Source organism: Mastigoproctus giganteus, chromosome 12 (assembly GCF_048544385.1).
Source record: "Mastigoproctus giganteus isolate SK-2022 chromosome 12, ASM4854438v1, whole genome shotgun sequence".
NCBI lineage: Eukaryota > Metazoa > Arthropoda > Arachnida > Uropygi > Thelyphonidae > Mastigoproctus > Mastigoproctus giganteus.
In genome coordinates, this window is record NC_143586.1 from 12,568,591 (window position 1) to 12,585,873 (window position 17,283).

The 17,283-nt window shown below is 34.2% G+C and overlaps 1 protein-coding gene across 1 annotated transcript; it reads left to right on the top strand.

The window, feature by feature from the left end:
• The first annotated feature begins 325 nt into the window (after positions 1 to 325).
• On the top strand, positions 326 to 17,283 carry LOC150076702 (uncharacterized). Its single transcript, XM_090386335.1, has 6 exons — positions 326 to 522; positions 1,737 to 1,887; positions 4,769 to 4,854; positions 6,716 to 6,899; positions 8,715 to 8,893; positions 16,251 to 17,283. Exons 1-6 carry the CDS (start codon positions 385 to 387, stop codon positions 17,166 to 17,168), a joined length of 1,656 nt encoding a protein of 551 aa, XP_090242461.1. The 5' UTR covers positions 326 to 384; the 3' UTR covers positions 17,169 to 17,283.

Genomic DNA, 17,283 nt, shown 5'->3' on the forward strand with positions numbered 1-17,283 from the left:
AATGTGAATATTTTAATAAAAAAGTAAAAATTCAGATTAAGAGGCAGAAATTTATGTTTGTTATAGAGAAATCCTTTTATTTTTAATGTTGTTATACCAAATGTAAAATAGCATTAGGTTAATGAGAAATTGGCCAGAACCAACCACATAGGATGTTATAACATGTTGGGATGTTAAAAATAGGGTCGCTATAAAGGGTTTCGACTGTACAACCTTTTTTTGGAGTGTTGTGCTTAAGTCATATGAAATATTCACAGTAGCTAGGTTATCTATTGAAAGACTGTACTTACTGTTAACCTTTTTATTTTTAACAATAGATCTTTGCAAGGTTATCAGCTCCCTAAAAATTATCTGGATCTAATTCTGACTCCAGTGAATATTGTCATGGGTTTTGAAAGCAAACTGGTTCCTGCTGATGTGGTTCAGATGCTGACTGTGAAAATGGCTGACAAAAACAATTGCAGAAAAATTTTACGACTCTCCTTAAGTGCTGCAAGTAAATTATTATCTGTGATAGATGAGGTAAGCTAATTTTAATCACTTGCTTCTGAGGCCTTTAATTTTGTGGAGTTAGTGAGAATGATACAAGTATATATGCACACAGTGTTTGTGTATTCTTTTGTGAATTCTTTTTCATGATGTATAAACACATTGAATAGTTTCAATTTCATGTATAATTTTTTGAGATGTGTTTAATAAGCTGAGAAACATTTTCGTTTACAGTTTAATAACAGCACTCTGCATGATTTTCGATGTTTTTAAACTAATAGCTGTTTTTAACTCAGTTTTTTACGCTGAATGTTATTTGTTTTTTTGTTATCAATACCATTTTTTAACAAATCGCTAAGTTGATGTCATGTATTGTATTATTGAATGCATTAAGTTAGGAGTAAATGCTGGGAATTTGTAAACTAAATCTTCACATGTTGGCAACATTGCCTTCACTGATTTGTTTCTTAACCTTGAGAGCTCCATGCAGAAGTGTTTATTAGTGAGCTCAGTTTATTTTTGATGTTATCGTATCAAACTTGTGCTGAAAAGTGAGTAAAGTGTCTTCATGCAAGTGTTTGAACAATCAGAACTATTCTGTTAAATTTGTGGAAGTTATGTAGTCCTCAAGCAAAGACAAGACATTAGAGAATTTGTAAATATTGTGTATTGTGCTTATTTCAGAGTGAAACTTAGTCACCAAGAAAATAATGAGTTCCACATAAAGTTTGCCAAACCTGTGTTGAATCACTGCTCCCTGATCTCAGTCCAGTTCAGCATGTTTGGGCCTACCAGAAAAGGACATATGATACTGTGACTATCGACCTGACAATGTGCAGGCATTACTGGGCACATTATGCAATGCATGAATACACCCCACAGGGCACCCTGCTGCAACAACACCTTTTGAGTCCATGCCAAGATGTATATGTGCTGTATTTGTGTGTGTGTGTGTGTGTGTGTTGCTATTTGGTTTTTAGGAGCATTAGCAACTAAGGCCATATTGCTCCAGGGATATGGGGTAGTCATTCCCTGACCTTACCGCATCATCCGTATTTGGTGGTCACGGGCTCGAACCCTGGTTCGAACACTGCCGCTCCTGGCTAGGGAGGCACCTGTGTGTGTGTGTGTGTGTGTGTGTGTGTGTGTGTGTGTGTGTGTGTGTGTGTGTGTGTGTGTGTGTGTGTGATATTAATTTTAACTATTTCTGGTAAGTCATTTTTAAATTGAAGTTTCTGTTTATATAGGGTACAGATGACATTATTGCTGCTGTAGTTGCAGTTCTGAATCTGACCGTTGATCAACAGTTAGCTTCATCTTTACAGGCCCACATAGCGTTATGCAAGAAGACTCAACAAATGTGTATCCATATTCTGATTTCCTTGCTTACTTCTCCAGGTTTGTATTAATATCTTTTCATTATGATGTAATTATGAAATATTCCAATGAAAACATAAAACTGTGTTATAACATTTTTTCCCCTAAGTTCATTATCTCATCAGCTGTTTTCCCGTATGCCTCTGTTATTGTTCACCTGTTTTTTATAACTTAGTTTTTCACAGGTTATCTTAACAAATATACCATCTTAAATAAGTTGGCATATTTGTTTGGCAAATACAAATTCTTTATATAATTATCAAGTTTTTAAAATCAGCCATTTCCCTGCTTCACCCTTCATTTTCCATGATGGTTTTTGTATGATATTGCCAAGTTCAGTATGTATTTTTTTATCTAATCCTGTAATATTGTGTTTCTAGCTTTCTGTTGCAACAAGGTCTCTCTCTCTCTTGTTTAGTGTGTAAATGTAAAGTGGGACTAGTCAGATGTGATTACTACAAGGTGAGGGGTGGGTATATGTTAACTGCTGTTATTGTGAAGATGATCTTGCTGATTATTTGATTGCCTGAGTGAGCAACTGAGATTTTGCACATTTGCTAATGGAACCACCTGTTGTCTGATGAAAAACCATTGTCCAAACCAGCCATTGTGATTAGCATTAGCAGAGGCATACAATGCAAGAAAGCAAGCTTATGCAGCATCAGCCAAAAAAAAAAAAAAAAAAAAAGCTCAGCCTTAAATTTATTTAGGCTATCAACTTCCACAACAAAAGATGGAAGTCTGTTCCACCAATCAACTACCCGCTGGCTAAAGGAAAACTTCCGCAAATCTTTCGTCAATTTGAATTAATGCCATCTCAGGTGATTATTCTGAGCAAGAGGAAGAATCCCATCAGCATTGAGCATGCTCAAACCTTTCAAGGCTTTATACATCTCAATCAGATCACCTTGTAGGTTGGCGCATTATAGCCTTAGTTGCTAATGCGCCAATAAAATCAAAACCAACCAACCTCATAGGTGCCTAGCCTCCAAACACTGTAATCTGCAAAACTTAAGCCTTTCTTCATAAGAGCAACCCTTTGTTCCATTCACTAATCTTGTTGCCCTTCTCTGTACTCATTCCAATAGCTCTACATCCTTCTTAAAATGAGGCCTCCCAGACCTGTATACAGTACTCAAGGTGTGGCCTGACCATCATCTTATACAAGGGGATAATCACCTCCTTTTCCCTGCTACAAAATTCCTGTATATCATTGACAAGACACCATGAGCTACCCTTGCAGACCATCTGCTCTGCTCAGAAAACTTCATATCTGCTTGCACAATTACCCCAGGTCCTTTTCATTCTCTAGCACTGTCAGTGTAGTACCACAGAGTTGATACATTACTCTGGGGTTACTGCTTCCCATATGTAGTACTTTACATTTGTCAATGTTAAACTTCATTTTCCACCTCTCAGCCCATCTGCTCAACTTTTCTAGATCCTATTACAGCAGCGTACTGTCATTAGTGTCATTAACAACCCTGCCAACCTTCTTATCATCTGCAAACTTAGACATTAAGCCTGATATACCATCATCAATATCATTTATAAATACAGAAAACAACAATGGACCCAACACTGAACCCTGAGGGACTCCACTAATAACATTAGTCCATGATGAGCTGTGTCCATTGATTACCACTCTCTGTCTTCTCCCACTCAACCATCTCTTTATTCATAGCAGCAATTTGCCTCCAGTGCCACACTGCTCCAATTTGTGCAGCAGTCTTCCATGTGCAACAGTATCAAAAGCCTTTCTAAGATCCGAATATATGATATCAATGTTATTCCCTACATCCAGTTGCTTTGTGACCACATCATAGTATCCAATCAAATTGGTCAAACAAGACTTCCCCTTAACAAACCCATGCTGTGTCCAAGCTATAACTGAAGTCTTATCTAGATGATCCTGCAGTGCTTCTTTAACCAGTGCCTCCATAATTTTCCTGGAACAGAAGTTAAACTAACGGGTGTATAATTACTTGTGTCGCCCTTTGATCCTCCTTTGTGAATTTGGGTCACATTTGCACATCTCCAGTCCATGGGTACCTCCCTGAGTCCAAGGAAGCTCTCATGATTATATCTAAGGGTTTGCTTACTTCCTTTGCTGCCTCCTTTAATATAACTGGATAGATCCCATCCACCCCAGGCACCTTTTTTATGTTTATTTTCAACAAGTTTTTCTCCACTTTCCTCTCAGTTATTACAAAATCATCTAGCTCACTGCCAGAGTTTAGTTCACCTCTGGCAAATGATGTTCATGACTTGAGTTCCAGACAGCTTGCCGATCTTTTTTTGCTAATATTATTTTTATAAAGTTATATTGGCAATTTAGGTTGACTTATTAATGAAAATGTTATTTCTAAAATGTGAACATTAACCACTGACTTTGATGGCCAGTGGTTAATGTTCATGGAGAAATCAATGTTGAAAAGATGGAAATTGAATACAGTTATGAATGCAATTTTTAAATTATTTTAATACCTTACTTTGAAATATAACCCTAATGCATTTACTGTTTTGGACAGAATTAATTTCTATTTTAGATTTTCTGCCATTTTTACTTCTCATTCTTAAATTCCCATATAACATTAATGTTCATGGAGAAATTAATGTTGAAAAGATGGAAATTGAATACAGTTATGAATGCAATTTTTAAATTATTTTAATGCCTTACTTTAAACTATAACCCTAATGCATTTACTGTTTTGAACAGAGTTAATTTCTATTTTAGATTTTCTGCCATTTTTACTGCTCATTCTTAAATTATTCCCATATAACACAGTGAAATATAGTTTATTCCTATCAAGATAACATGCAGAATAACATTTTCTATAATGAAAACGTAACTTGTAACATATAGGTAAGACTAAATTAGTTTTTTCTTTTGTTTATATAGCAAATAATAAATTGGAAGGCAGAAATATGGACTCTCTCATTAATGTATTTTTAAAAGTCTTTTCAAATTTAACTTCAGATTGCCAGGTCAGTATATTTTGTTCTGTAAATATTAGAGCATTGTTATTATTATATATTATTTTTAATAATGAAATATCAGATACCGTGTGTGTGTGGAAAGACACTGGTTTGAATTCCTATCTCTTGACAAGAACTTTTATTGATGTGCGTGCGTGCGTGCGTGCGTGTGTGTGTGTGTGTGTCATGACCAAATGGCAAAACACTGACGCCACAAGGCCTTATATGTATCTATAAATTCCAAGAAATCTAACCCAGCCTGTTGTTAGATAATGAAAACAAAAATATAGGCCATTCCACAGATTTTCTTTATTTCCCCCCCTCCCCACTTACCTGGAGACTTGATCAAGAGAGTGCCTACCACTCAGACTCTCCCAGAAGATGAATATTTCCCCTTCTCTTGCCCTTTCCATAAAGATATAGATGTAGGAATCTCTATCTGCATGATCAGACTCTTATCCAACCACTCCAAGCAGCCAGTGCTTGTTGGGATAGCTGAACATGTGCTAGCTGCCTTTTGGTTATTGGCCACTGTGTAGCTAGTGGACAGTATCTGTTGTCCGCTTAGTTACCATCATGTTACTGTGTCTATTACTTAGAACATATACAAAGCTGTGATTTGTTTATATAAAGTTTACTTACTCTTATGTAAAGTTTAGTTATCATTGGCTATGTTATCTGATAAGGGTCCTCAGAACAGGGTTAAAACATATGGTTTTAAAATAAAAACTGCCTTTAGTACAGTGGTGTATATAATCAGAATAATGTATATTTTAGTGGTCTAATTTATGAATGTATTGTAATTCATAAATACAATAGAAACTTAAAAATCTGGAATCTTCAAAAATCCTACATATTAACTTTCCTTGGAGAGATATTTTTGAATATTTCTCCAAGAGTAGTGAGTCATAAAAGGGCAGAAGGGAAATAGGCTAGCTGAACTTAAAAAACATCAATTTCTTTTATTTTATATATTTCATAGACTGTATGTCATTGTTATGTATTTTTTGCAACATATAAAATTATTCAATTTATGAGGCATTCAATACCAGTTTTGCAATATAGTACTTTAATTCTGAATCGTCACACTATTTATATCTCATATTAAAAAATATTGGACAATTGCAGTGCCCCGTATCAGAGGCATCATTCAAACCAACACTCTTTGTTTCTTAGAAAATCATGTTTTTACTAATCTGTTTAGTATTTTGTTGTTTGTAGATAATTTTAATTACTTCTGTACTTGACTAATTGCTTAATTTAATTGTAACTCTCTTGTTCTAAGACTTTAATTATTGAATTTCAGAAGAGGGTGACAGCTAAGGTTGTGTATGTTATTCATGTGATTTGTTTTGTCTTAAAGTGGTGTGACATCTAATTGCTACCTATTCTTATTTTTGCTTTTTTCCCCTCACACAACCCAACCTCCATAACCATAGTAACAAAAATACCCACAATAAATTAACAATTCTCTTATTGCTGGTGACTGTCATTCTTTGGAGATTATAGGGATCAGAACTACTATATTATCTAATAAAAGTAATGAATTATGAGTATTGGAAAAGCCAGATTTATGAATTTCTGTTCTTTTGTAATAGCTAAGTGATTCAAGGAAGCAGTAATTTTCTGGATCTCCAAAATTGGGTTTACTGATTTACTGCATTCACTTTGTTATTATTATTTTATTTATTTTTTTTTTTTGTATGATATTAAATAAATGAAATTAAATTAAATATTTTCACTAAGTACACTTGATTGATTGATTCAGTCACCACTTTAAAAAAACATAATCTTGAAATCCTTAGATGTTAATGAAATTAATTATGAAAAATTGCATACAATTGATTTTTCACTATCTTCTTTATTGCAGTTGTTGACTCAGTGTTTGAAATCTTTGAAACTTATCATACCTCTTATGTCTATCAGTAAAAGACAGCTAACAGAACAAATGTTCGAACAGTTAGGGGAAATGTTACAGCGAAGACTTGTGGACACTCGATGGTCAGTAGTGGATTCTGCATTAGAGGTAGTTGGGGCCATGGCCAAGCAGTCAGGTATAGTGTTAGATGGCTTTGTGTAGATTATCTATGTACATGGCCCATTTTAATTTACATTTTATATCAGCATTCTGTTTACTTCCAGTTCTTCAGCTTTATTTTTCAGAGGAACAGTAATATATGTTTTCTTTGCTAAACAAAGCAAATGTTAAATGATTTCATGATTGCATGTACAGAATAATGCATTATAAAGCTCATCTTGTATAAATATGATAACTTATGATATTATAAATGTGATAAATAAAAAATTTGATTATAATTAGAGAACCAGTGTATTATTTTCATATGACAGAAAAAATATACTTCATATATTTTGTTGTCTTCTGTACAAAAGACATAACTGTTATGCATTAAGTGTTAACTATTTGGCCATTTTTATATTTCTGCTCATGAGAGTTAATCCGGTAATTATTGAGAGAGAGAGAAAGAGAGAGGCCTAATTGAAAAAGAGACCTTCACCAATTTGTGATCTGTGCTGTCTAGGGGACCACCACATTAACCATGTACTTTGAAGGACTGTTTGTGAGAAAAAGACAGTGTTGGGTGTGTAGTTAGGACTGTCTGGTATTCAAAAGTTTCCTCTCTTGTTTTTTTAGTCAAGTCCCAGCTAGAATCATGTAACTAATAAACTAAATATTTCTGCACAATTATAAATCAGTTCTTACTGCATAATGGTAAATACCACCTTGGAAGTGAAGAGAATCATAATTAGGGAAACTGAGATGAGTAGTGGTTGAAACAACTGATAATTGAGATTCTGTCAGAAAAGGTAAGTGGGCCTTGACTGACTGTAGGTTGAAATGTACATCATTGAAATTGGAACTAAGACCACATACATTTGTGTAATGAATGAGTAACATAACTTTTTTGGGAGGTTTATTCCTTTTCTGCAGATAAGTTTGGTCTGTTAGGTTGATTATTCATGATGCATTCAATAGATAAAGTAAAAGTATAGGAGTGGGGACATGTATGAAATTTTGGATATGGCATACACATAGAAAGAATAAACACAGCTCTTTGAGATAACATGGCCTCAATGATGCCCCCCCCCCCTGAATACACACTATTTGGACTCTCACCAGTCACTGGCAGAATAGAGGCAGCAAGATTTTACACTATCTGTTATGGATGCCTCCTGTGGACTATCTAACATCCAGCCTACAAAAACCATTTTAGAGCTATACCCTCAAAATGTAAATAATACTGGATATCTTGCATAATGGTTGAGAGTGGAGATGCCACAGCTTTACTCTGGAAACCAAACATAGTTTTCACCCCTTTGTTTCTTATAAGCAAAGTGGTGGTATTGCATCTGTTTATGTGAGTTGTCTATTACCTAGTGGTGACACAGAGGGGCAGTATTCCAATATGTGATGTGGACACCACACCTCAGCTCTTGCTTATCTTGGTTCACACCTGGGTGGTCACCTCTAGTATATTAGGTGCAATGTTACAGGACTTACGCATAGGGTTACTTACAGTCCCACCATTGTGAAGGTGCAAGCAGATGATTTGATTGTTTCAGAACAACCAAGCTTCACTGAAATTTTTTATTCACAAGTGTACCGAATATAGTGGCACATGAATTTCAGCTCCATCTGCATTTTAGATTTCAAGGTAGCAAGCTCTAGCTTGCCACACCTGGAAGAATGTGATAAGCCTGGGACCATTTTGCAATCTCAGTTTATAGAAATACATTGAGAAGACTGTCCAGTTTTAACTTCTTAAGTTCTAATTTATTAAAATTAGTTCTGATATCATTTCTAGAAAATTAATAACAAAGTTCATTTTATGTGATTTTATTCTTTTTAGATGTAGCATCATGGGCAAAGCTGCTGTGCACAAATAAAATTCCCTTATCAGTATGGAACATTGTTATTGCTGAAGAAACAGAGGGTTATGTGAAAGCAACTGCAATACAGAGCTTGGGATTGCTTTGTCTGAATCCTGGCATCTGGGAATTTTTAAAACAAAGTAAAACTTTGACTGAGGTATAATTTTTTTATTTAATTTTATTTATTTTTGTTATTGTTATTGTTTTAATTACTATAGTAGTTTTACTAACTGTTTCTACAGTCCAGAGTAAAATGAGACCACAAGAAGTTCCTTACCTGTAAACAAGATTTATAAACAGCAGTATCCCGAAAATTAGCTATACCAAGAAAAACTTTGGTCAGCAATATTGACAACACACATTGCTTTGTGTTGCAGATCAGACCATAGCAATGCATTTTGGTTTTCATTCTTTATGCTTATGTACATCACATAAATCTAAATTGTATTTTGTTATCTTTTTAAGTTGTCCTGACTTTTAGTTTATGCTGTATATTTTTGTTTGTTTATTTCAGACTCAAGTAGTTGTGATTTCACTGTTTCCTTTTGAAAACTGAAATTTTATCTAGTCATTCTAGATAAAGTTATTACAAGCTATTTATACAGCTTGTAATTTTTTGTTATTCATTTAACTGAATTAAATGGAATTAGGTATACATTGGTGTTCAAAGAAAGTGCATTACCTAGGAATTTCACATCTCTAACCCTTTTTCTTGATGGTATGTTACATTAATGACTAGCATCACAAATAGAAATATAAACAAAAGATATTTATTAATAGTTAAGACAAAGCTAAGTAATATTTGACAGGTTATCTCAAAATATTCCAAAATGAGTATTTACAACCTTTATACAACAGTTTTGGTAAACAACCGTTATGGCTGAAATGTTATCAGAAGCCCTCAGTTTGCTTCAGTTTATCATTTTAAATAGAAAACAAAATGAAAATTTCACCAGGTGCAAACTAATATTTAGTTGAACTGCCTCTGGCCCTGATGGCAGCAGCGCACCGTCAAGGCATTTACAAGATCAATTTCTGAAGATAATCAACTGATAGTTCGTGGTTCCAAACACGAATTATGGCTTCCCGAAGTTCACGAAGGGTCTTTGGTTTCTTTCTGGCAACTGCAGATCCCACACGATACCAACAGTTCTCTATACCATAGGATTCAGGTCCGGGCTGTTTCCTGGCCAGCTAAGAGTTGTAATGGACCATTTTTCCAACTATTTTTTCACCTGTAACAAAAATGTAAACACATTACTGTCGAACCTCTAATGCAGAAATGAATCTAAAGTAACTACAGAAGTGCCTACTTACACTTTGTCCGATGACAAGGAGCAGAGTCATCCTGAAAGATATTACTTGGCAGGCTGAAATGGTCTCTAATGGTTGGCAGCAATTTGCCTTCCAATATAGCCAGGTATCCATTGGCATTTACGGAAACTTTTATAAACTACAGGTGACCTACACCGTGATACGAAATGCCCCCCCCCCCCCCCCCCGCCCATATCGTTTGGCTGGTAGGGAATTTCACTGTAGACACCATACAGTCTGGATGGTATCATGTCTATGGTGAATTGTTTGTTTCCCATCAGAGCCATGCAGGTTTAATTTCTTCTCATCCGAGAAAATAACTGATTTCCACTGCTCAGGGTTCCATTTGACATGCTCCTTACATCAGCTTAATCAGCCCTTTTTCATTTTTTGTGTGAGGAGGGGCTTCTTAGGACGATGGGCTACAAGTCCATTTTTGAAGAGGCACCTTCTGACTGTTACTGCACTTGCTGCCACTCCTGTATGTTCTTCCCATTCTCTTTTCAGCTCAGATGAAGAAGCTTTAGCACTTATACCTTAAAAACTTAAAAGGTTTTTAAGGCATAAGTGCCTCAAAACACGTCCTGTTTTGGTGTAGAGACTCATTTGCGTTTTTTTGCTATCAGTAGAACCAGTATTCTTGAGTTTGGAAAGAAATCTACTCACTGTTGACTGATTACAAGACACTCTCTATTGCTTATAGAGTGTCTTGACTGATTACAAGACACTCTATAAGCAATATGATGGGAAGAACATCCTTCCTTGTGTAAAGCAACAATAGCACTCTTTCTTTGTGGCATCAACTGCATGTAACTCAACATCCTGACACAAGCAAGGAATGACTGCAACTCTTGCAGTGTGTGCTTATATAGCTGAAAGTAACAGCTGATGCAATATTACATCATCACCACCTATGCATGTCTATCTTATCTGATGCAATCTGTAAAAAATATTGCCATATACTTACGTTATTCAGACGTCAATTACGATTTCAGGGGTGATGCACTTTCTTTGAACACCAGTGTACTTCCACTACACTTCATGATTTATAAATCTGAATCATCTGAGAGTCTTATCTAAATTCATAGCATGCTGACCACATATATCTTATTTAGATCTCAATCAGTAATGCATCTGAATTGTACCTTGCTGTCTTGGTATTATTATATGTAAATGCTTTTATTTTTTAAAATTGTTCTATTACCAGCAAACTTAATTTTTATCTAACTCCGCATTAATAGGGTGGCCACAGAAAGACTGAAGGGTTTGAAAAAGTCATAACTTGTTCATTTTTAATCTTTTTTATTTATTTTTTTTTTTACAGGTTATAGAGCCCCTTGGAGATTAAAATGTGACCACCCTTTCAGAATCTTTTGAAGCGATGTTCTGGCAATGCCTAGTTGAGCAGAGCAACGACAGGTAGAGGCGGATGGATCCTCAAGGACACTCTGTCATACAGCTTCCACTGCTGCATCAGTGCACTTAGGACCTCTTCCCGGAAGATCGCCGACTGATCCAGTTCTTTCAAACCGGGCAATTAGGTTCCGAATCATGTTATCGCTAGGAGGACTTTAAAATGATGCCGGTATTTTCTCTGAGTTTCAATAATTGATCTTTCACTGGAATAGAAAAACCCAACGAGTTTTACTCGTTGCTGGACATCATACGTAGCCATTTTAATCTCCAAGGGATGCTCTGTAACCTGTAAAAAAAAGATTAAAAATGAACAAGTTATGACTTTTTCAAACCCTTCAGTCTTTCAGTGGCCACCCTGTATTTACTGTTTTTTTTTTTTTTTATGAAATTCCCAAAGGCATTAAAATCTGCAATAGTACTTAGTGCAATAGTACTATGTATGATTTGAGAAGACAGGAGGTACTTGTAGATATTAGACATGAATTTCCACAGATTGTGGTTTTTAGGAATGAAAATTGCTGCAGAAAACAGAATTCAATTGGATAAAGAACGGCACCATGGAAGTATTTATGGAAAAGTCATGCATCAAAAATTGAATGTCTGTGAGATAGAGTTGAGAGACTTTGTAAGAGGTGGATCATTAATTAATGAAGTCAAGAATCAGAGGTTTTTGGAGAACCACCCCAGATATGGGAACAATATTCCATGGTGGGACAAATTTGAGATTTGAATAGAGAAGAAAAGAAGTTTGTTAGAAGAAAAGTAACACCAAAAGCAAAAAAGAAACCCTTTTTTTTTATTATTATTATTATACATAGCAAGCAGTATTTGTTGATGTGCTTGTGCCAAAAGAGAGTTGTTCTTTTGAATTAGCAGTTTCTTTGTCTGTACTGTTTTTTTATTTTTATTTATTTTTTTTTTTTTGTGGTGAATAATATATGCCTGCCCTAATTTCCATCTCTATAAACCAGTGCTTTCCAAATTTTTTCAATGCCAGCACACTATGTACATGCTGAAAATAATTTATTTAATACACCATCCAGAATTATCTAATTATTCAACAACCCTTTTTGTTACTTATATTATTTTAAGTCAAGGACAGATTCGGTGGTATGAAGCTTTTTTTTTAAACAAGGTCATCAGAAATTGACTAGGTTAGTTAGTCACCCACTTTGGAATGCTCTGCTATAAACAGTTCAGCTTGTATGATTACATTAATTTTTTTTATATAGAAATTATTAATTATGAAATAAATTCTGATTGCGCATGCATGTGACTATCAAACATGATTAAACTATTGACATCAGAGACTTTTAGTTATTTCTACCTTTATAGTAATTTTTTCCAAATATTGATTCCAACTGCATATTTTAATAACATATTAAGCCTCATATTAATGCTTACTTCAAAGCATGTTGCATGGGTTAGTACTCATTGTCAGTCAGTAGATTATTAATTGTAGACCTTAGATGTTTTATCCCTTTTCAATTATATATATGCTATTTACAATTTGTTTCTAATTATAGCAATTACCTTTTGTTTTATTGTACAGCATACCATTAAAAAAAAATGTAGTATTGATTGCAACTATGCATTTTATTTAATAACATGTCAAGCCTCATATTAATGCTTACTGTCAAAGCATGTCTGTTGGGTTAGTGTTGATTGTCAGTCAATAGATTATTAATTGTAAGCCTTAGATGCTTTTATCCTTTCTCAGTTACATGTAGTTTATTTACAATTTGTTTTCAATTGTAGCTCTTATTTTTGTTTTATTATACATAACATTTTTTTTTTTAAATTTGAGATTAAAAAAAGTTTGCTTAAACTTTGTTTACTGTCCTCATGTTCAAGATACAGTTTGTAACTGTACCATGGCTATTTTATTTACTTTAGCATCAGGAAGTCAACTGTAGGCCTGACGTAGCCGAGTGGTCAGGAGCGTGAGTGCATAGCACGTGTTCCTTGAGTGGACCGGGGTTCAAGCCCGTGACTACTAAATACGATAAATATTTGTATTGACGATTTATTGTAAACTCTACTGACTTGGCTGTCGTGCCGGAGTATAAACAGAAAATTTATTTATTTATATGTTTTCACTTTCCAGCTGTGTTGTTTTTAGTGCTGCTGACTTGGATACTGACAAGGGAAGGTGAATTATATGGAGTAGATAGTGATCAGCTGTTTAATTTTAAAGATTTGCTCTTGCATAGTCATTCCTGTACCTTTAAAGAATACATTTGGACATATACAAAATGAAAGTACAGAAGAGATTAAAAGTAGTAACGATTTATAGTTTAAAGCTAAAAATTAAAGTGTGTTGCCATTATTTAAAGCTACATTAGACAAGGTCTTTTACAAGGATTGTTTGATTGCAATAAGAGGCCACTGCTCTGAACTGGTAGTTTTGTATTAGTTGCTGTTTAACATTGCTTTAAGGAATCATTGGATTATTACAGATTTTTTTTTAATAAAACATATTTCAGGCAAAGCTTAGAAGTCTATTCTAGAAGTTCTGAGGTAAGATTGTGCTCTTTTGTTTTTCTTAGAAATGCAAGTTGGGACTAGAAAATGGATATCCTAACAAATCATATGAATTCCTAGGAAATGAAATGGAAATCATGTTTCTGTTTGCTGGGGTGCCACACAGTATTTATGTTACAAAATGTGCAGTTACACTTAGGTTAATATACTGATGAGTGTACCACTCTGCTTATGATGATTTAGTATTAGTAATCACAAAACGAGGTGAGTTTGTTCTGCATCTGCCTTGAGGGTTTTTCATGATTCCAAATGACAGATTGTCTGTCCAATTCTTCCCGAAGATGTCGCCAAACTCTTCGCTGGTCATCTTTGCAATCAGCCTATTTTGGTGTTTCACAACACATTAGCTGAAGATAAACTTTTTAAGGTTTAGTCTACTATCACTCTCTAAGATTTTATAGTTTTGACTTCTGGTTCTATCTCACTGAGCAATAAGAATAATTCTCCTCATTCATTTTAATAATCCCCTTAAGGTTTTATATATTGCAGTCAAATCCTCTCACCTGAAAGGTATTATTTATTTTCTAAGGTTTTGCCGACAACATCTTGAAAACCACTCATCATAAAGATTATAAAAATGCTTAGTACTCTTCATCAAACTAGTCACTTGCCCTCGTGGATAGCACATAGCTACAATCACTGTCCTTCCACACCAGATGGAAAAGGCTTGGGTTCAAATCCCATCTCAGTGACACTAGAAATTTTTATGGGGTTTTTCACAGACTGCTTTTATTTTATTTTATTTTTATTTATTTATTTATTCTTTCACATCATCCATAATCTTTCTCTGCATGCAAATCTGCTGATCCTTGAGGAATATAAATTTGCCTTGATAATCAACATAAATGAAAGCAAAAATTGCACACCTAAAGAATTCTGAATAATAATATACAGATTATTCAAAAAATGTAAATCAATGGCAAGTTTTCACAATTTTTAGGTATCTGAAAAGGCTGGATGATAGACTGGTAAGAGGGAGCCAGTGGAATGGGCTCCAAATTACCAGATTTAAATCAGATAATTTTGGTAGATTTAAACTAAAAATTAATAATATTACCCATTTGTAACCAAAGGCTGGGAATCTGTTAACCCTTTGTGTATCCATCATTATTTCTGCTGTTTTCCCATTCTGGTCCAGCTTGAAAATAAAAAAAAATGGATACTGAATATGAGCTTCTCAAAAATTATTTATTTTTGAGTTTACATGAATTATTATATAAAAGTGATTGATCAAACATTATGAAAATGTTTTAGTGTGTGGTATACCTTGAAATGTTAACAAAAAAAAAAAAAAAAAAAAGACAGCTTTTATTTCATTTATTGTAACCAAAACCCAGTCAGACAATATGGGATAAATAGGAAGTAGCTTATTTGAAAGAGTTTCATCGGCATAATTATTTGTTTCATTCAAAATTTCTTTAAACAAAGAATTTGTAAAAAATAGCTGAAAATATTCAAGTTCAGTTTTGGAATGCTTGTATTATTCAGAAGAAATTCACAGTTTGAAAAAAAACAGTATATGTTTGAATGAAACATCACTACAACCTTGGTCTCCAATTTTGTATTAGCAATGGTTGACCTGTCAACCATTGCTAGAATTTCTTCATTACTGCTGCAAAATATACCATTGGGATCAAAAGTACCATCATTGTCACTATTGAACAAAAGTAAATAAAATTCTGAATCAGAAAGTTCTAACAATTTCTCAATTTCTTCATCAGAAAGACCTTTACAAGACTTTGAAGCCATAACTAAACACTTTGTTTCTGGCAGATAGTAAATACACAATGAATACATAAAAAAAAAAAACACAGGCATCAGCTGTTAACAGTTGAATGTGAACATTCAGTTAGTTCATCAAATTGTTTATATGAAGTATAAATAAAGACAGTTCAGTAATTACACAAGAGTGGGAAAACAAACTATATTATCAATTTGCAAAACAGAAAGCACATCTGATGTGACATTGGACCAGAAGAGAAATTCTATGATGGTGCATGAAGCACAACATTGGACCACAAAGGGTTAACAGATATACTAAGAACAATTCAGAATGGCTTATTGTGGTAATGTGCATATTTATTTATATGTAAGTGGTAGACATTTTGGACATACATTGTAGATAGCATTTGCCATAGGTTCCTGGCACTTTTGGATACTATAACTATTGAATTATGTTTGTTGATTTCATTTCATAAAGAAAAATTTATTATTATTACTAACATCATATTTAATTTCAGGAAATGATGGTGAAACTGCTTTTGCGGCTGTTGAAGAATGATCCTGATACTTTTGTTCGAAGAGAAGCAATATCAACTGTGTTTTGTTGGATGCAAAAGGATACATTTGATGTATTTTCTAAATATAAATCATATATATTCAGAATATTACTTTTCACCATTATCTCTGATCTTGATTGGGAAGTGAAGATTGTGTGTTTAAAAGTGTGGCATTGGATAATTGACCATGAACTTTCATCAGTGGTTCTGTCCATAGATTCTTCCAAGAAAGAAAAAGAGCAACAGATTAGTGAGGTACTTAAAACATTGTGCAACTTTGGCTGTGGGTCATCCTTGTTAGTTGCATTACATGACCAGGACAGAACTGTGCAGTATGAAGCAGCTCAAGTTCTTTTAATGCTATTAGAACAGTTAGAAAGCCTAGGATGGACTTCATCTCTTATTCAAGAGGAAGAAAGAGATTCAGATTGTTCTGATATGTATAGCAAATTTATTTTGAAAGAAAACATCATGAAGAATGCTTATCAAGACTATATTGATGACTGCATCCCAGAAATTTTACCTTCCACAGACAGAACAGCAACACTGGAAGAAGTCTTGGACCTTGCAACATTAGATCGTATACAACAAATTTTAAAACCAAATCAAAGTAATTTGTCAAGTACCGAGGAAATCAGCAGCCATACAGATTCTTTTGAGAAAGAAATTGATAATATGATAATATCATCTTCAGAGACATGTTACAGAGAGCTTCTGCGGGTTTTATCAACAAAGGTATTAAAGAGAATACTTTCCTCTAATTGTAGATCCTCTGATATGTATGACAATAACCCAGAAGCCCTTTTGGATGACATTATTGCAGCTTCTGGAATCAGAAATGCAAATGAAGATGATTATCAAGTGACTGATTGCTATTAACTTACAGAAGGCAGACATATTTTTCACCATGTGCTGGACAGTGTAAGAGCCACTCGGACCTCGTAATTAGAATTTTAAAAAAATACGGAGGAGAAACTGAATTTAAGTTGTTTTG